The sequence below is a fragment of the Aspergillus terreus genome, genomic scaffold, assembly GCF_000149615.1.
Source record: "Aspergillus terreus NIH2624 scaffold_7 genomic scaffold, whole genome shotgun sequence".
NCBI classification, from domain to species: domain Eukaryota; kingdom Fungi; phylum Ascomycota; class Eurotiomycetes; order Eurotiales; family Aspergillaceae; genus Aspergillus; species Aspergillus terreus.
In genome coordinates, this window is record NT_165930.1 from 1040554 (window position 1) to 1055961 (window position 15408).

Sequence of the window (15408 nt, forward strand, 5' to 3'; positions counted from 1 at the left end):
TAACCAGAACAATTCAAAAGCTTAGGATAAAGCGTCACACAGGTATAACCTAAGAACAAAAGGAACTTCGATTCAACGCCTTCGCTATGCTAGTAAATCAACCTATATTCCTCCTCAGCGCCTCGTGGGCTTCCACTCGAATATCGAACAGCAGATCATCGATCTGTTTGAGTGCACTGCGGTCCAAGGTGGCAGACTTTGCATCATCCAATATTTTCTGCAGGGAGGCTATGATTCCCAGGTTGTTGGGTGTTGCTTGTGTCTCGGGAAGGTTGGTGGTTTGACTTGTGAGGGATCCGATTTGTTTCGAAGACTGTTTCTTCGTTCCCTCTGAGAGCTCATCCATGGGCGTGTTGGTCTGCTTCTCCGTCTGTTTCTCTGCCTCAAAGGCTGGAACAGGAGTAGCGTCAACAACTGTGTCGGCGTCTTGCATGAGAATGTCCTCAGACCGGGGAGTGAATTGCCCTCTGGGTTGACTCAATGAAAGGACCGTGGGCTTTTCCATGGGTTGTTCTGTCGACGCCTTCTTGTCTCCAAGCTGATCATCTTGAGATGGGGTCCTTGTGTCTCCCGCAGCATCGGCGGCGGGTAGAAGTTCCTGCTCCCTCGCATTTTGCTTGCGCGAGCGACTAGAAGTCGGCTTCGTAGGAGCAGAAAGCTCATCCGTAGACACAGGAGCGGCTTGGCTACTGAGACGAGAGGATCTTCGCTTCTGGGATGAGGATATAGCTGATGATTGATGGCTCGTCTGCCCTTCGCCAGTGGGCCGTGCATCGCTTGACTCCGAGGGCTTCTGCTGTTGGGATGATAGTTCGGTGTTCTGAGAAGTCGTCTGGCCTTCCCCAATGTCCTTCTGGTTGTTTGTAGATTTGGCCTCCTCGGTGGTTTTGGGTGTTCCCTTCGATTGACGTCGTTTCTTTGACGAACCTTTGGCAGGTGAAGGTGCCATTTGCTGCTCAGCATTTGCAGAATGGAGCTCCTCCACTTCAGTAATATCGCCCTTCGATTGCCGTCTTCTCTTCTTCGGGTTCGGTTCAACCGGCGACGCCAGAGCCTGGTCATCAGTCGTAGATAGAAGCTGTTTCTTGGACCGGCCACTGCGACTGCTGATAAGAGCCTCTGGATCATCAAATATGGGGTCATCCTTGTGGAAGGAAAACCGCGACGACCGTCGTCGTTCTTTGTTGGTAGGCGTCACGAACCCATCAACTTCCCGTTTTCTCTTCCTTGTGACAGGAGGCTGACTTTGCGTTTCCAAGGCCTGGCTGTCGGACCTCGCATTGGAGTCCACCGCAGACTCCAGATCTTGTTCGAGCTGAGAAGCAAGCTGAGTCTCCATGTCGTCACTGAAAGAATCTGCAATAGTATCGTCCAATCCGAAATCGATCTTCGGAAAATCTCCCGTAAGGTTAACGGTCTTTCCCCTTTTCTTGGCAGATGATTTCGAACTGTTTGGTTTCTTGGAAGAGCTGGGTGTGGATTCTTTAGGCGGCGTGTTTGCGCACGAGTCCTTGACAGGAGATCTCTCCAGCTGCTCCTCGCGCCTAGGTGATGAACCGGTTGCTGGAGTTTTGCTGCTGAACGAACGGAGTCGCTTAATGAGAGGAGTCCCTTCGCGCTGTTTGGAACGAGTATTTTTGAAAGTGTCCTTTCGAAGAGATTGGGCTCTCTTCGATTTCTTGTTGTTGGATGCTGGGGTTCGCTTGGACCTTTTACTGGCAGACTCTTTGTTTCTAGATGCGGAACCATTTAGCGAAGCAGATTCATCATTAGCATCTTGAGACTGTGACTGAACTTCCGGAGGGGACGAAGGAGGATCGGTTTGCCCCTCTGTTGAGACATTCCATGACTGAGGAAGCCCTGATCGGACCGCCTGTGCCCTGTCTCTGGTACCAGGAGTAGGCGAAGATCCAAGAAATCCATCTTCGTGGTCATTCCCAACAGCGGGTAGTGTCGGAGTCTGAGGAGTACCACGGTCCGGATTACGCAAATTGCGCAGGTGAGGAGGTGTCATGAATTCAAACTCTCGAGGCGTGTTCGCGGGAGACGATGACCGGAGATTCTCGATCATCGAAAACACTTCGCTGCGCTTTTTAGGTTCTCCAACAGCTGGCAGCGGAATTTGGGTGCCGTCATTGCTGATCTGCTCAGGAGTGTCGTCGACTGCAGGGGATGGCGGCTGCAAGTTACTTGGCTGTTCCAATGATGCTGGCAATGGGGCCGAATCCTTAGTGATAGGAGACGAATTGAAAGTGTCTGGGCCTGAAGTATCTCGCGTGCTGTCTAAAATGAAGGCGATGTGCGATTTCTCGTGCATGTCCGCTCGATCTTCTATTTGATTCAAGGCCTCAGGGGGACCGTTCTCAGAAATAGCCTAAGCGTGATTAGCACAACAGAACATCATACACATCTAGGTTGGTTACCTTTGGCTCCTCTTCCGCCGGCTTCTGTTGTTTGATACGCGACTCCAGACTACTCAAGGCACGAGAAACGAGTTCCGGACACGGCAAGGCGTCCTGTTGGCCAAATGTGGAATTCCAGAAGTCAACGAACCTCTTCGCGACAGACATGTGAGAAGATTCCAAGCCCGCACAGATAAGGAGCTGCTGTTTGTGCAAGCGATTGGTATCCTGGGGAGAGGAGGGCTGCAATATATTTAGGACAGCAGAGGAAAGAGCTCGGTACTACATCAGCCTGGTTAGCATTTGAAGAGACGCCGCCCCTTGCTTGCTTCATTCACATACAGCCGTAAGGATCCTGCTTTCCACGCCACTTTCAAGATTGATTTTCCGCAGTTCATCCTTGAGCCACAAAGCAAGGGACTGTTGGAGACTTTCCAGTGTCGCACAACGGAAAGCCACAACACCTGATCCCAGAAATGATGTCAAGGCTTCGAGGAAGTCTGCGATGCCGGCATTCTCCACTGGATTGAATCTCTCGTAGGATTCGTGAAGAGCGCGATTGAGCAATCCCCACAGGTTGTTGGGTGAAGATATTTTGGCTGTGGTAGGATGTGTGGTATTTTCCGACTCCACGTCCTGATGAAAGTAGGTGATGGAAAGGGAATGGTTCAGGAGTGATGACAATGATAAATAGGATTCCTGCACACCTGAAGCCATCAAAGACTGCGCAAGAGGCTCAACAACTGCTGATGTTATCTCGCGATCACTCTTTTCAGTCTTGACGACACGGACCAGGGAATCGACGAGCTGATCCCAGACTTGAATAGCGTTCAAAAACTTCAACCCTCTAGAGAGAATCTTCACGCTATTCTCGTAGTCACGCGACGCAGACCCATCACGCGCGCGAGCCGATTCAACTGGATAAGAGCGAAGGGTATCCGCAGCTAGCTGCGCAGTTGACTGCCACACTATCCCAGCAAAGCTGCTCGGTCCAGGGCAGTCGATCTGTCCCTCTGGGTACAGTTCTGCGCACTGTCTGAGCAGCTCCAAGCGGGCTCCTCTAGAGTTTCGTCCGTTACAAGCAGCTTGCAGTGTATCATTCACTAGACGCCGGTACGCGGGCGTAGGCTCCGGGACTCCTGGGGCTTCACTGATCAACCGAAGCAGGTGCACGATGGGACTATCCACGTTGGAGCTTGCTCTCGGATGCCGGTGTGTTGGGGTGCTTGCGGCTTGAAAAGACTCATCGGCCGTTTTCATGAAGAGCTTCTCGGTGAATGGGATACTGCCAAGCGAACAGATCATGGTTGTCGATAAGAAACGGAATCGGTCAAAGAATTTGTCCATGGTCTTGTCTTCGGCGGCATTTAGCGACGCAGGGCCTGCCTTCCAGAGCCGCTGGAGAAGACTAAGCACATGGGCCACTGCCTGCATTGAGTCTGGAGACGGCGTAATCTCTTTACTCGATGCGTGAGACAAAGCTTTACCTAGATTGACCCAAGTCAATGCGATCTTCGACCTCTCGATCTCGTTCGCCCAGACAGATGATCTGAAAATGGCTTCTAAAACTTTCAGAACACGGGTAATTCTCGAACGGAGCCATTTCGGATCAAGCGTTGGTAGTTCCTCAGGCGCAAGCTTGTGGGTTTCGTTGGCTTTGTTCACAGTCCACACTCTCACTTGCGAACTCCAGAACATATTAGACAGCACATAGGCAAGTCGAGTGCCCAAAGTCAACACTGGGTTTGGTACAGCAGAAGGTAAGGCGATGTACTCTTCCCATACAGTGTCGAGATGGTGATAAGGCACGGCGGGTCGGAATGCGTAGTACAGGAGATTGTGGTAACTGGACCATACTATTCCACTAGGCGTTGCGTTCTGCTTGTCCTTCTTTCGTTCAAACTGCGATAATATCGGTTTTCCCAGCATCTTCAGCAATGCAAGATTTGTTGTATCGCCAGGACTCGCAACGGAGACGAACCGGTTCCAAGCGATAATAGCCTGGGCCCGGATCATAGATTCACTGCAGTTGAAGCATCGTTGGAGAACAAGGACAAGCTCTCTGAAGTGCTCCCAGTGATCGATAGACACTCGCTTGTTCCTCAGGAACAGGATCATGACACTCCAGATTTGAGGAACATGTACACCACTGTCAGGGTCCGACATCATCCGGAGCATGCGCTCACATATTTCCGCTGCGAGCTTTCTCTCATTATCATTATCCATGGGCCGGTCAAAGATGTCGTAGATGCTCTTTGAAAGGATCGCATTCGGTCCATACACGTTAGCTATTTGGAACCCCAGACCGATGGCTTTTAATCGGATGTCTTTCATATGATGCAGGCATCCGGACACGAGATGATCCATCCAGGCATGCGCGTGAGAAATGAACAGCTGCTTTGAGTGGTTGAGAATGCGCGAGTAGATCGTCAGACGTTGCGAAACGACAGTATTCCCGCCAGTCCGCTCGGTCACGTCAATGAGAGATGGGAGCAAACGTGCCAGCCGAGAAACGGTCATCACTCTCGAATGGAGATTTGGTGCTGTTAAAATTGAAAGATAATGAACCAGCAGAGACTTTGGCACTTTGACGTCTTGTAGGCCGTTTATCGACTGCTCGACGAGAAAGCCTTTGAATTCGTCCGATAAGTGTGGCGCGACATCGCTTGCCCATAAGAGCGAATTCGCGAGCTTAAGAGCCTGGACGACGAGACTACTCTGTAATGGCTCTCCACTTGAGAACCCTTTGCCGACATCTCGCTGAATGAACTGCGTGATCAGTCCCAGCCTATCTACAATCTCCGTCCCCGTGGGCAGATTGTCATAGGCTCTCAATGCGCCAAAGAACTGCATATATGCGTCAAGCCGTGAACTGAGAGACTCCCCAGCCAACTGCTGCGTGATCGACTCCAACAGCATGGCGAAGGATTCCGGGGTGTGTGTCACAACAGTGGGCGAGTGGGTTGTGACGGGCGAACTCGTTTGCTTGAGGATAGACTTTGCCGGTTTGCATTCATTTGAAGGAGGAAGCGCTTTGAGCTCGGGCTCGGGCGTCGCGGCGGGATCGGTGAAGGACGGGGGTTTGATATATCGGGTCCATGGTGAAAAGTTCACCCGCTTGGATTGTCGGTTGGACGAAGCACCATTGGGTAGACTGGTCGACAACGGATTTTCACGAGGCGTCTGGGCTGCAACCGGTGATTCCTGTATATTTTCTTTCTCGGACAGCGGTCGAGACGTTGTCCTAGGCGGAGTAGGTGGACGAGCAGACAGAGGACCGAGGACCTCCACCATATTTCACGGAATCGAAGGACGAAAAGAGGACGGGAAAGGAAGAGAGGGTCAAGAACATCGCGATGCGGACCAGCTGAGCATTCAGACCACCGAGACCATCGCCGAGTTGAGTTGAAAATTGGGACGCTGTTCGACAGAGAGGAGAAGCACTGTCTAGCTCAGCCGATCCTCCTGGAACGGACCGCGCAGAGCGAAAAGAGACGCGCCTCGACTCGCGTGTCAGTGGCGGTGTCACGCGTAAAGTGTGGCGCATCACGTCTGCCGTGGCGCTCAGGTGTCAAGGCATCCGCGGAGGTCCTCCGGCGGCTACCAAACCCCACCTACAATAGAGAGACAACATCATTCTTCTTTCATCGGGAGTGTCGGCCTGTCGCAGTATTCACAGTATTTGGACAGGTTGTTTGACCTGCCAAATAATTAGGAAATGGCGTTCCGTCCCTTGTACGGCGCAGGTATCCTACCACCCATGACATCAGCTTCCAGCGCACCCGCTAATCATGCATGCAGAGAAGCTGCAGCAAGTCAAAGAGCTACTGGGCACTCTTGAGAAGGACCTGGAAGATCATTCACTCAGCTCATCTCGTATGCTATGTGTCATATTTCTAGTGGATATCTCTGACCCCCGATAGAAAAGACCCAATTCCTGCTGCAGCTGAGACAACATGGAACCAGTCCAGACAATGCGGGCCCCATCTATTCAAAAAGGGTATTGTATTATCATCTCGTTTCCAGATCTCATACTAATGCGGCTTTTCAGGGTATGGAGCTCCTATCAAAATACGGCGTTGAGGGAGAATCTCCCGATGTCCGTCGTGCTGCGTTGCGATGTATCGCCAACGCCCTGCTCCTGGATCCCAACATGCGCCAGACCTTTGTTGATACAGGCCGTGGCGGTAATCTCGCGGAGATGCTCAAGGTTGGCCAGATTATCTAATAATCTCCGTGATTAAAGACTAATTACCTCAGTGTGACTCTTCGGAAGATGAAATGATCATCAGCAGAATCCTCTTCCTATCCACGTACAACACGACGATGGATTTCAAAAAGCTCATTGACGAGCATTCATTGGCGGATAATGTTGCTTACGTATGCTGTCTTCTAAACCCTTGTGGTGTCCCTATACTAAACCCTGTAGCAACTCCAACGCCACCTCGCCCAGTTGCCCGAATCAGGAGAGGGCTCGCTAGCTCAAATCGACGAGCTGGGTCTGACAGACACCTCGAAGCTCATCTTCAACGTTGCAAAAATCTACTCAGACCTGGCACCTGCTTTTTCATCTTCGATTCCTCATATCTTCAACCTAGTATGCCGGCTTCAAATCCCTTCCCAGCCGTTGGACGGTGTGCTCGGTTCTCTGCTCAACTGCCTGTCAACACTCGACCTGGAAAATAAGGAGGGTACCCCATTTAAAAGCAACCCTATGTTTCCTCCCTCCGATGAGAACCGTAACGTCGACAAATTAATTAAAGTCCTCGACCTCTCCATCTCTTCCAGCACCCCTCAAGACCTCGATATCAAAGGCGTTTCCCTTCTCTATGTGCTGATCAACCTCTATGAGCTAGCTCCAGAGGAGACTCGCAAGCACGTGGAGACTCTCCTGCTCCCCGACGACAGTGACCGAAGCCAGCCAATCGGACAGTCCGATACGCTGTCGTCGAAGTTGCTGAAGCTTTCCACAGTGCCATTCTCGAACATCAAGAACGCTGTCTCCGAATTGCTCTTTGTTCTATCGTACAAGGATGCAGAGAGACTCACAAAGAATATCGGATACGGGTACTCTTCCGGGATTCTTGCATCTCGGGGCATGCAGCTTCCTCAAACCGCCGGCGAAGCATTTGCTGCCGAGGAACATGACCCTGAAATTAACCCCATTACTGGGCAGAGGTGGGATGCGGAGAGACAGGATACAGGGCCGCCTATGACGAGGGAAGAGAAAGAAAGAGAGGCGGAGAGGCTGTTTGTACTCTTTGAAAGGTATGACTCAAGTCCCCCTGTTTGGTGAAATTCTGATTGCTGACTTCACATAGGGCAAGAGCTAATGGAATACTTAACGTGGAGAACCCCGTCAGACAGGCCCTCCATGAGGGCAGATTTGAAGAACTGCCTGACTCTGATAGTGACCGTGATTAGTCTATCTTCGGGGTTGCTATTTATATGTTGGCATAGTATCAATCTACTTATAATAGTAATCACATTTTGGCACTCTTTACTACTACGACTCTCCGATCAAACATAGTGTGTTAGAAGCTCCGTGTTATGCACCTTGAGGAAGTAGGCAAGATAGATATCAGGTGATCAGATCCTCAAAGTACAAATCCAAGGTTGCTGGGATTCGAATCCAAGCTCGTCCTGTCAAAATCGCAAAAGGAAAGACAGCAGGCAGATATGCACCCTTGTGTTGGTCACAAAAACCTCAGGCTCTTGCCCAAATTGAGACAATGCAAGACAGAAAAGGCAGAAGATATTACCATTCCTCCATGTAGCAGTCTTCAACCCTCAGATCCAACGAACTAAGTATGCCATGGACCGTGATCTGCTTAACTTCGCCCTCACGGCGCACCCTGTCTCTTGATTGCTGCAAACATCAGTAGACATAGGTTAAGAGGTCATTGACACTCACACTTCCGTGCAACAATTTCAAACTCAACGGGGGCGGTATTGGCTTTCAATAGTGCTCGGTGCCACTGCTCGCGGGAATGGATAGGTGTTGGTTGGCGGAGGGTAGCGTGACCTTTCTGTAACGGACGGACTAGACGGCGCTCAGGGTCAAAAGCGCACTGGCTTTTGGGATATGTCTCCCATCTGCTGAATTGGAGTAGAGAGACGTCAAACAACTCTCCCGAGTCGGTCCTCTTCTCCCTCGGGATAAACTCCAGCGCTGCAAGTTCCCCGCAGTAGTCAGGGTCGACGCGGTTGTGGATGACAATGTCAACATTGTAGATGTTGGTACCGTGGGTGACTTTCTCGTTTGAGTCACGGGCTGGTTCAGCCGTCAAATTCGACACCATGAACAATTCTTTCGCCATAGCTAGGAGTGCCTCCAAGCACGAATCCTGGTTGCATGAATATGCCTCCTGTACAAGAGGTGGAAACGAGAGATGTGCGGTAAGAGGGCTTGCTCCGCGGCTTCCACAGGATATATTATCTCCAGGGTGCTGAAAACTGTTTCTTCTTCTTGAATTATCGAGTTGAGGATCAAGTTGATTCGACTTTCATCCGCAGAACCCTTGCAAACGCCTTTGAAATGACAAACCGTGGGACTTCCAAGGTAACCTCCGGGGGAGTGGCTGGGTAAATCGCTTCCATTGGGTTACTGGGCAAAATGAAGCATCGACTGACAAGCTTGACGATAATTAGCCCAAGGGACTCGACACGGTTGGATTGATGCGAGGTTGTAGAAGGCTGGCGAAGGAGATGGGGAACTAAACAGTGCAAAGAGTAACACAATACTTGGCAGACAGACAAGATGGCCGAGTGGTCTAAGGTCCGTTGACCTCGTGCCCAATAGTAGACCCCTGACGTTAAGCTAACCAATAATGGAATAGGCGCTGGTCTTAAGAAGCTCTTCTTGAGTTCCAGTACGCATTTGCGTGCGCGAGTTCGAACCTCGCTCTTGTCAACATTAAATTTTTTAAATGTTTTGTATCCACCAATACCTTTCTTTCCATTATTAAATTAAACCAACCGGACGATGAGCGTGGGAGGCAAGGTGAGCAAATAATGGACCATGTTGTTATTAGATTCTTGGAAGGGTGTAAGATGATATTCATCAAAAAGACTGGCTTTTGGTTTCTATCTAAAATATTCGGATCCCTAACAGGCCCCAAACCCTATTCAATAATAATAGTCATGTTCGTTCATTCGTACAAAAAGTCCATAGCGAGTAAGTCGACGCTCCACTCTCTTGCCGGGTTTCGATCAATTTGAGAAACCTACTGCACCATAGAGTGGGAACCGACCTCTCGCAGAGGCAGACGACCTCCTGAAGAGGGTCTGGAGACGCGCACCGTCAGCCAGCATTGGCGGTCTTGATCCGATCCGCCCATGCCGTTCGGTGAGGTTGCGCGGAGACTGATGGACCATCCATCAGACTGGATCTCCATCACACCATTTCACCTAGCCTAATTCTCAACGCCAATCTTGACCTTCTTTTCCGGCGGAGGGATCACTTTGTCTTCCGCCTGGCCCTTGAGGCTCGGAAGTTCGGTCACGGCCTGGGAGATGATGTCAAGCGCCTTCTTGATCTCGTCCTCTGTGATGACAAGGGGAGGAGCCAGGCGAATGATGTTCTGATGAGTCGGTTTGGCCTACGCAGAGAACATTAGCGATTGTATGATTGATCACAGCCAGACGCGAACTTACCAGGAGACCCTTCTCCTTCAACAGCATACAGAGATCCCAAGCCGAGTGACCGTTGGTCTTGGACTCGTCAATCACGATCGCATTCAGCAGACCCTTTCCACGCACGGATTGGATCATGGGGCTTTGGATGGCCTCCAGTCCACTGCGGAAGACATGGCCCAGTTTCTCGGCGCGCTCAACCATCTGTTCCTCTTGAACAACCTCGAGGGCTCGGATCGCGACAGCGCAACCCAGGGGGTTACCACCGTAGGTCGAGCCGTGGGTACCAGGTTCAATGGTGAGCATGACGTCCTTGCGGCCCAGCACACAGGACACGGGATACATGCCGCCAGAGATAGCCTTGCCCAGCAGGACCATGTCGGGCTTAATGCCGCTCCACTCGTGGCAGAGAAGCTTTCCAGTGCGAGCAATACCGGTTTGGATCTCATCACAGATCAGAAGGGCATTGTGCTTGTCGCAAAGAGCACGGGCTTCTTGCAGGTAGTCCTCATCCGGGACGACAATGCCGGCCTCTCCCTGAATGGGTTCGACCAGGAAGGCGGCGAGGTTGGGGCCGGCCTTCTCGAAAGCCTCGCGCAAAGCGGCCTTGTCATTGTAGGTGATGGGACGGTCCGTTCCGGGGATGTTGCATCCAATTCCGGGGAGGTAGGGACCGTAGTTCTCCCGCGACTCGGGGTCGGAAGAAAGAGAAATGGCAGCGAACTATATAGTGAGTGAGCCATTGCGCTTTATATTTACAGCTTCTACGCCTTGAAAATGCAACTGAAGATGGAGGGTGAGACATACGGTACGTCCGTGGAAGTTGTTCTCAGCACTGAGAACAATGGCCTGGTTTTCGGGGATACCTTTGACCTTGTAACCCCACTTCCGAGCAATCTTGATGCCGGTTTCGACGGCCTCGGCACCCGTGTTCATGGGGAGGACCATGTCAAAGCCAAAGTACTTGGTGACAAACTGTGCAAAATGGGGAAATACATCATTGTAGAAGGCACGGGAACTGAGGGTGACACGAGAGGCCTGGTCGACGAGAGCGGCGACCAGCTTAGGGTGGCAGTGACCTTGATTGACGGCGGAGTAGGCCGAGAGGAAATCAAGATAGTGCCGACCTTCGGGATCCCAAACGGAAGTTCCCTGGGCACGAGCGAAGACCACCGGCAGCGGGTGGTAGTTGTGGGCGGCGAATTCATGTTCAGCCTGGATGGCCTCTTGAGTGGAGGCAGCATGGTAGGCAGAGGTACCATTAGAAGTGCCGTTGGAAGCCATGATGAATGGGGGTCAAGAAGGAAGTAAGGTAGGAGAAGGGAAGGGGAGTGAAGGATGAGAAGAATAAAAAGAGAAAGAGAAAGAGAGAGAAGAGAGAGAAAAAGAGAAGGGCGATTTATATGGGGATGGGACGATGGAACCCGAACGTACCTCGAGTTTAAGCTATGCCGCTAAGTGCAGGTCTACCCGCGACCCCAGTCCCCCGCCGGCCAATCGGCTCCCGGTCATTTACCCGGCCTTATTAATATGCTTTTATTACCTAATACCAACGGCCTTTGCCTGACTAAGTCCGCTGCCTCTCTCTTCCACTATGTATTACTGTTGTTGTACTCCCGTAGCTTCCGTGACGGAGTATCACCATGGCCCCGTCAACTCCCTCCTCACTCACCCTCTTCCTCTTCCTCCTCGCCCTCCGTCTCCTCAACGCCCTCTCCCTCTCCACCTTCTTCCAACCAGATGAGTTCTTTCAGTCTCTCGAGCCCGCCTACCAGATTGCCTTTGGTGACAATCAGGGCGCCTGGATTACCTGGGTCAGCTGCACCACTTTCCTCCCACCCCGCAAAGAAAGCCGATGCTAACCTTCACGCAGGAATGGAGACATCAGCTGAGATCCTCGCTGCACCCGCTGCTTTTTGCCACCGTCTATAAACTCGCCGACCTTTTTGCGCGTCTCCTCCACCTCTCTTCTCCCGTTCGTGCCGACTTTCTTGTCGCCGCGCCGAAAACCGCACAGGCCCTCATCGCGACCATCGGGGACTTTTATACCTGGAAACTGGCTCGGCTGGTGTACGGACGAGGGAGTCATGAAGCGACAGCCGTGGTAGGCCTCATCGGCTCCGCCTGCCGTATATATTCCACGCTGATCGATCGAGCTAGCTGGCCTTAACCGTCCTCAGTCCTTGGCAATGGTTCTGCTCCACCCGGACGCTGTCGAATTGCCTCGAAACCTCAATCACCGTTGTCGCCTTGTATTTGTGGCCATGGGAGTGGTCTGTCAGAACCGCGTCCAACTCTCGGACGGACGGCGACAGACGTCTGTTTAATCGGTGCGTGTCACTACATTCGAATGACGCGTTACTGACGACTGACTGAACCTCTCAGACTCCGCCAATGTCTCTGTCTAGCAGCACTAGCTTGTATCTTGCGCCCTACCAACATCCTTATCTGGGTGACGCTCGCCAGCGTCGCATGGGTACGAAGTGGCTGGTCGCAAAAGAAAACACTCTGTCGCGAAGTGCTCCTCTGCGGGTAAGTCAACACTCGGCTAAAGCCCGGCCCAGGGACTCACACGTCATAGGTCTTCCATTCTGGGCATTTCGGCCCTTGCCGATCGCTTCTACTACAGTGTCTGGACATTTCCACCTCTCAAGTTTCTCTACTTCAACCTGGCTCAGTCTTTAGCCGTGTTTTACGGACGCAATGACTGGCATTACTACCTGTCTCAGGGATACCCGCTTCTCCTCACGACAGCCCTCCCCTTCACTCTCGTGGGCTTGTATCCCGTCTTGGCCCGGACGCCGCCCTCCACGAATAGCAAATCCAGTCAAATACAGCGCCAGCTAGCTGGAATCTGTTTGTTCATGCCATTAGTGCTCTCCCTCATCTCGCACAAGGAACTCCCGCTTCATCTACCCGTTGTTGCCTGCGCTACATGTCCTGACTGCCCCCTCCGTTGGTGGACTTCTTCCTCCCCCGCGGTGTCCGCTCTCGAAATGGGGCATACACCCCCGCGACGACTGACGCTTGCATTCCTTGTCCTCGTCAACGTTGTCATCGCAGGCTACACCAGCGTATACCATAATTCGGGGATTATCAACGTTCTCTCCTACCTCCGGCACCAACATGAGACGCACGACCCCATCAGCCGATCCCCAGACCCCCTGCTTCACCCCTACGAGGCCGACGCATCTCAATCCGGAATCACCGCCGGCTTCCTGATGCCCTGCCATAGCACCCCATGGCGCTCTCATATGGTCTACCCGTCTCTCTACGCATGGGCACTCGCCTGCGAGCCTCCCGTCGGCCTCAATGCAACCGAAAAGGCCCTCTACGTCGACGAAGCCGACCAATTCTACAATGACCCCGCCCAGTTCCTCCGCGACAACATGAGCGGCGGCCTGCGTCACATCCCCCGCAGCCCCTCCTACGATCTCACCCCAGAACCCTCCGCACACCACAGCCCGGCCGCCTACCAAAACGCCCTCCCGCACGATTGGCCCGACTACCTCGTCTTCTTCGCCCAGCTCGAACCCACCCTGCAAACCCTCCTCCGCAGCTCCTCCCTACGCGGAGTGCTGGTGCACCTTTAAACACGCCCTGTACATGACGACTGGCGCCGTTCGTGGCGACATTTGTCGTGTGGTGTCTCGACCCGGCGGAGCAGTCCCGCGTGGCGGTCACAGCAACGCCAGCGCGCCCCCTCGAACAGCGCGACCCGACAGTTTGAGACGCAATCATCCAGGAATTCCGCAACGAAGGCACGGCGTCAGCATAAAGGGCTGGGGCGGTCGATCGTCGCCGTGGCAGCGCTGGACGTCCGGGTTGTTTTCCCGGTCCCGTACGTGGTCGTGGCCGTGGGATCGCCGTCAGCAATTGCAGTTCGAGTTCCCGTGGTCCCGGACGTCCTCGCCCGCGTGGAGCGGCTCGTGGCCGTCGTGGGACTGGCTGTCCTCCTCGAAGAAGAAGGCAGAGGCTCGCTACCGGGACCTGTGGACCTAGAGACGCTGTTTGGCTGGGCCTTGCGTGATGGATGTATGATCACTTGTTTTGCTTATCGTGTCTCTCTTTTCTTCACTTCTTTCTTGTGTTCAATTGGCTCATATACCCCGTAGCGGATCCGGTAATTTAATCAGTTGGATATCCAAACCAGATCTATATAGATGGACGACTATATACCGTAACTACATAATCTATCCAGCACGAACTTGTCTAAGTCGCTCTCTCAACCATCCAGCGTAACTGGCTGAAAATCAAACGCCGCCAAACAATGCTCAGTCATATGATAATGGTGTACACACAAACCGGAAAACAGCAGTGACATGGATAATAAACGGCTTCACATGAATTTGTCAAGAAATGCATTCATCTACCCGTAGCGTGCGCTCAAACTGGCAAACGCGTCGGGGCTGTGTCGGCCGTTCTGGAGGTTGTTTATATCAACACTTTGTTGGCTCATGTGGCCCCGCGGAAAGGTCGTTGCGGTCGGGGGCGCGGATTTCATGGTCGTCGCAAAGGGAGAGTTCTGGGCATCAGCTGTGCCTGCGGCTGGGATTGTGCGTGCTGCTGTTGCTGTTGCTGGGGAAAGGTAGGAGGATTGGGCGGGGCGGTGAAGAAGGGGTTTCGAGAGCCGGATTGGAAATCGGCTGATGGTTGGGATTGAGGTTGGAGCTGAGGTTGTTGAGGTGCATTGATGGTCGGGGGGAAAGGCGATGGTTGCGTCAGGCCAGGAGCTTGCTGTTGCGGATTTGTCGGTAGGGGTGGTTGAGGCGGGGAGAAGCTGTATAAAGACAGGATGGTGTTCTTGTCCACCCGGCCCGTCGGCTGCGGAGCAAGATGCTGCGCGGGTTGCGGCGCCTGGAAGCTGTACTGCGGCTGGTAGGCCGTTGCGCTCTGCGGGGTGGTCGGCGCGGTCATGGATTGGAACGGATTGTGAGAGGCGAAGGCCGGCTGCTGCGGAGCGGGCTGGGGCTGCGACGGCTGCTGGAACGGAGAGGGCTGGCCAAAAGGCGAGGTGGTCGAGAGCGTCGGCATGGTGTTTGCATGTCGTGGTGGATTTGGCACCGTCGGGGGGCCCGTGAGGCCCTGGTTTTGCGGCTGCAGTGAGGTCGCAGGGGACGGCGCCTGGGTGAAGAACGGGTTGGCCTGCCCGACTGTGGTGGGGGTTTGCATGGAGGCAGCCACGCTGGGTTGCGACGACTGGAAGAATGGGTTGTTTTCGACCGGCTGCGGGGACTGTACGAATGCGTTCTGGGTGAAGCTGGAAGTTATTGGGGGAGTAGCCGACGGCGGCTGGTACATCGACTGCGGTGCCGGTGGTTGAGGATACGCCTCCGGTGGAGTGTGGAAACAGAGGTTGCGAGACCTGAAG

The 15408-nt window shown here is 53.0% G+C and overlaps 6 protein-coding genes and 1 non-coding gene across 7 annotated transcripts; 3 read left to right on the forward strand and 4 right to left on the reverse strand.

The window, feature by feature from the left end:
• Positions 1–97: 97 nt before the first annotated feature.
• Positions 98–5696, reverse strand: ATEG_05297 (putative telomere length regulator protein (Rif1); the record flags this gene model as incomplete). Its single annotated transcript, XM_001214475.1, has 3 exons — positions 98–2374; positions 2424–2684; positions 2745–5696. 3 exons carry the CDS (start codon positions 5694–5696, stop codon positions 98–100), a joined length of 5490 nt encoding a protein of 1829 aa, XP_001214475.1.
• Positions 5697–6193: 497 nt separating this feature from the next.
• On the forward strand, positions 6194–7826 carry ATEG_05298 (synembryn; the record flags this gene model as incomplete). Its single annotated transcript, XM_001214476.1, has 6 exons — positions 6194–6278; positions 6326–6402; positions 6454–6612; positions 6663–6782; positions 6832–7670; positions 7724–7826. The coding sequence occupies 6 exons, from the start codon at positions 6194–6196 to the stop codon at positions 7824–7826; spliced, it is 1383 nt and encodes a 460-aa protein (XP_001214476.1).
• Positions 7827–8245: 419 nt separating this feature from the next.
• Positions 8246–8722, reverse strand: ATEG_05299 (uncharacterized protein; the record flags this gene model as incomplete). The annotated part of the gene is made up of 2 exons (XM_001214477.1): positions 8246–8271; positions 8317–8722. The coding sequence occupies 2 exons, from the start codon at positions 8720–8722 to the stop codon at positions 8246–8248; spliced, it is 432 nt and encodes a 143-aa protein (XP_001214477.1).
• Positions 8723–9156: 434 nt separating this feature from the next.
• On the forward strand, positions 9157–9315 carry ATEG_10435. Its single transcript has one exon. It is a non-coding gene; the product is annotated as a tRNA-Thr (tRNA).
• Positions 9316–9817: 502 nt separating this feature from the next.
• Positions 9818–11321, reverse strand: car2 (ornithine-oxo-acid transaminase; the record flags this gene model as incomplete). Its single annotated transcript, XM_001214478.1, has 3 exons — positions 9818–10003; positions 10059–10760; positions 10845–11321. The coding sequence occupies 3 exons, from the start codon at positions 11319–11321 to the stop codon at positions 9818–9820; spliced, it is 1365 nt and encodes a 454-aa protein (XP_001214478.1).
• Positions 11322–11680: 359 nt separating this feature from the next.
• gpi10 (putative glycosylphosphatidylinositol-alpha 1,2 mannosyltransferase) lies at positions 11681–13630 on the forward strand (the record flags this gene model as incomplete). The annotated part of the gene is made up of 5 exons (XM_001214479.1): positions 11681–11851; positions 11911–12107; positions 12218–12367; positions 12423–12569; positions 12619–13630. The coding sequence occupies 5 exons, from the start codon at positions 11681–11683 to the stop codon at positions 13628–13630; spliced, it is 1677 nt and encodes a 558-aa protein (XP_001214479.1).
• A 907-nt stretch (positions 13631–14537) lies between these two features.
• Positions 14538–15209, reverse strand: ATEG_05302 (putative GTPase activating protein for Arf; the record flags this gene model as incomplete). The annotated part of the gene is made up of 1 exon (XM_001214480.1): positions 14538–15209. One exon carries the CDS (start codon positions 15207–15209, stop codon positions 14538–14540), a length of 672 nt encoding a protein of 223 aa, XP_001214480.1.
• Between the last annotated feature and the right edge of the window lie 199 nt (positions 15210–15408).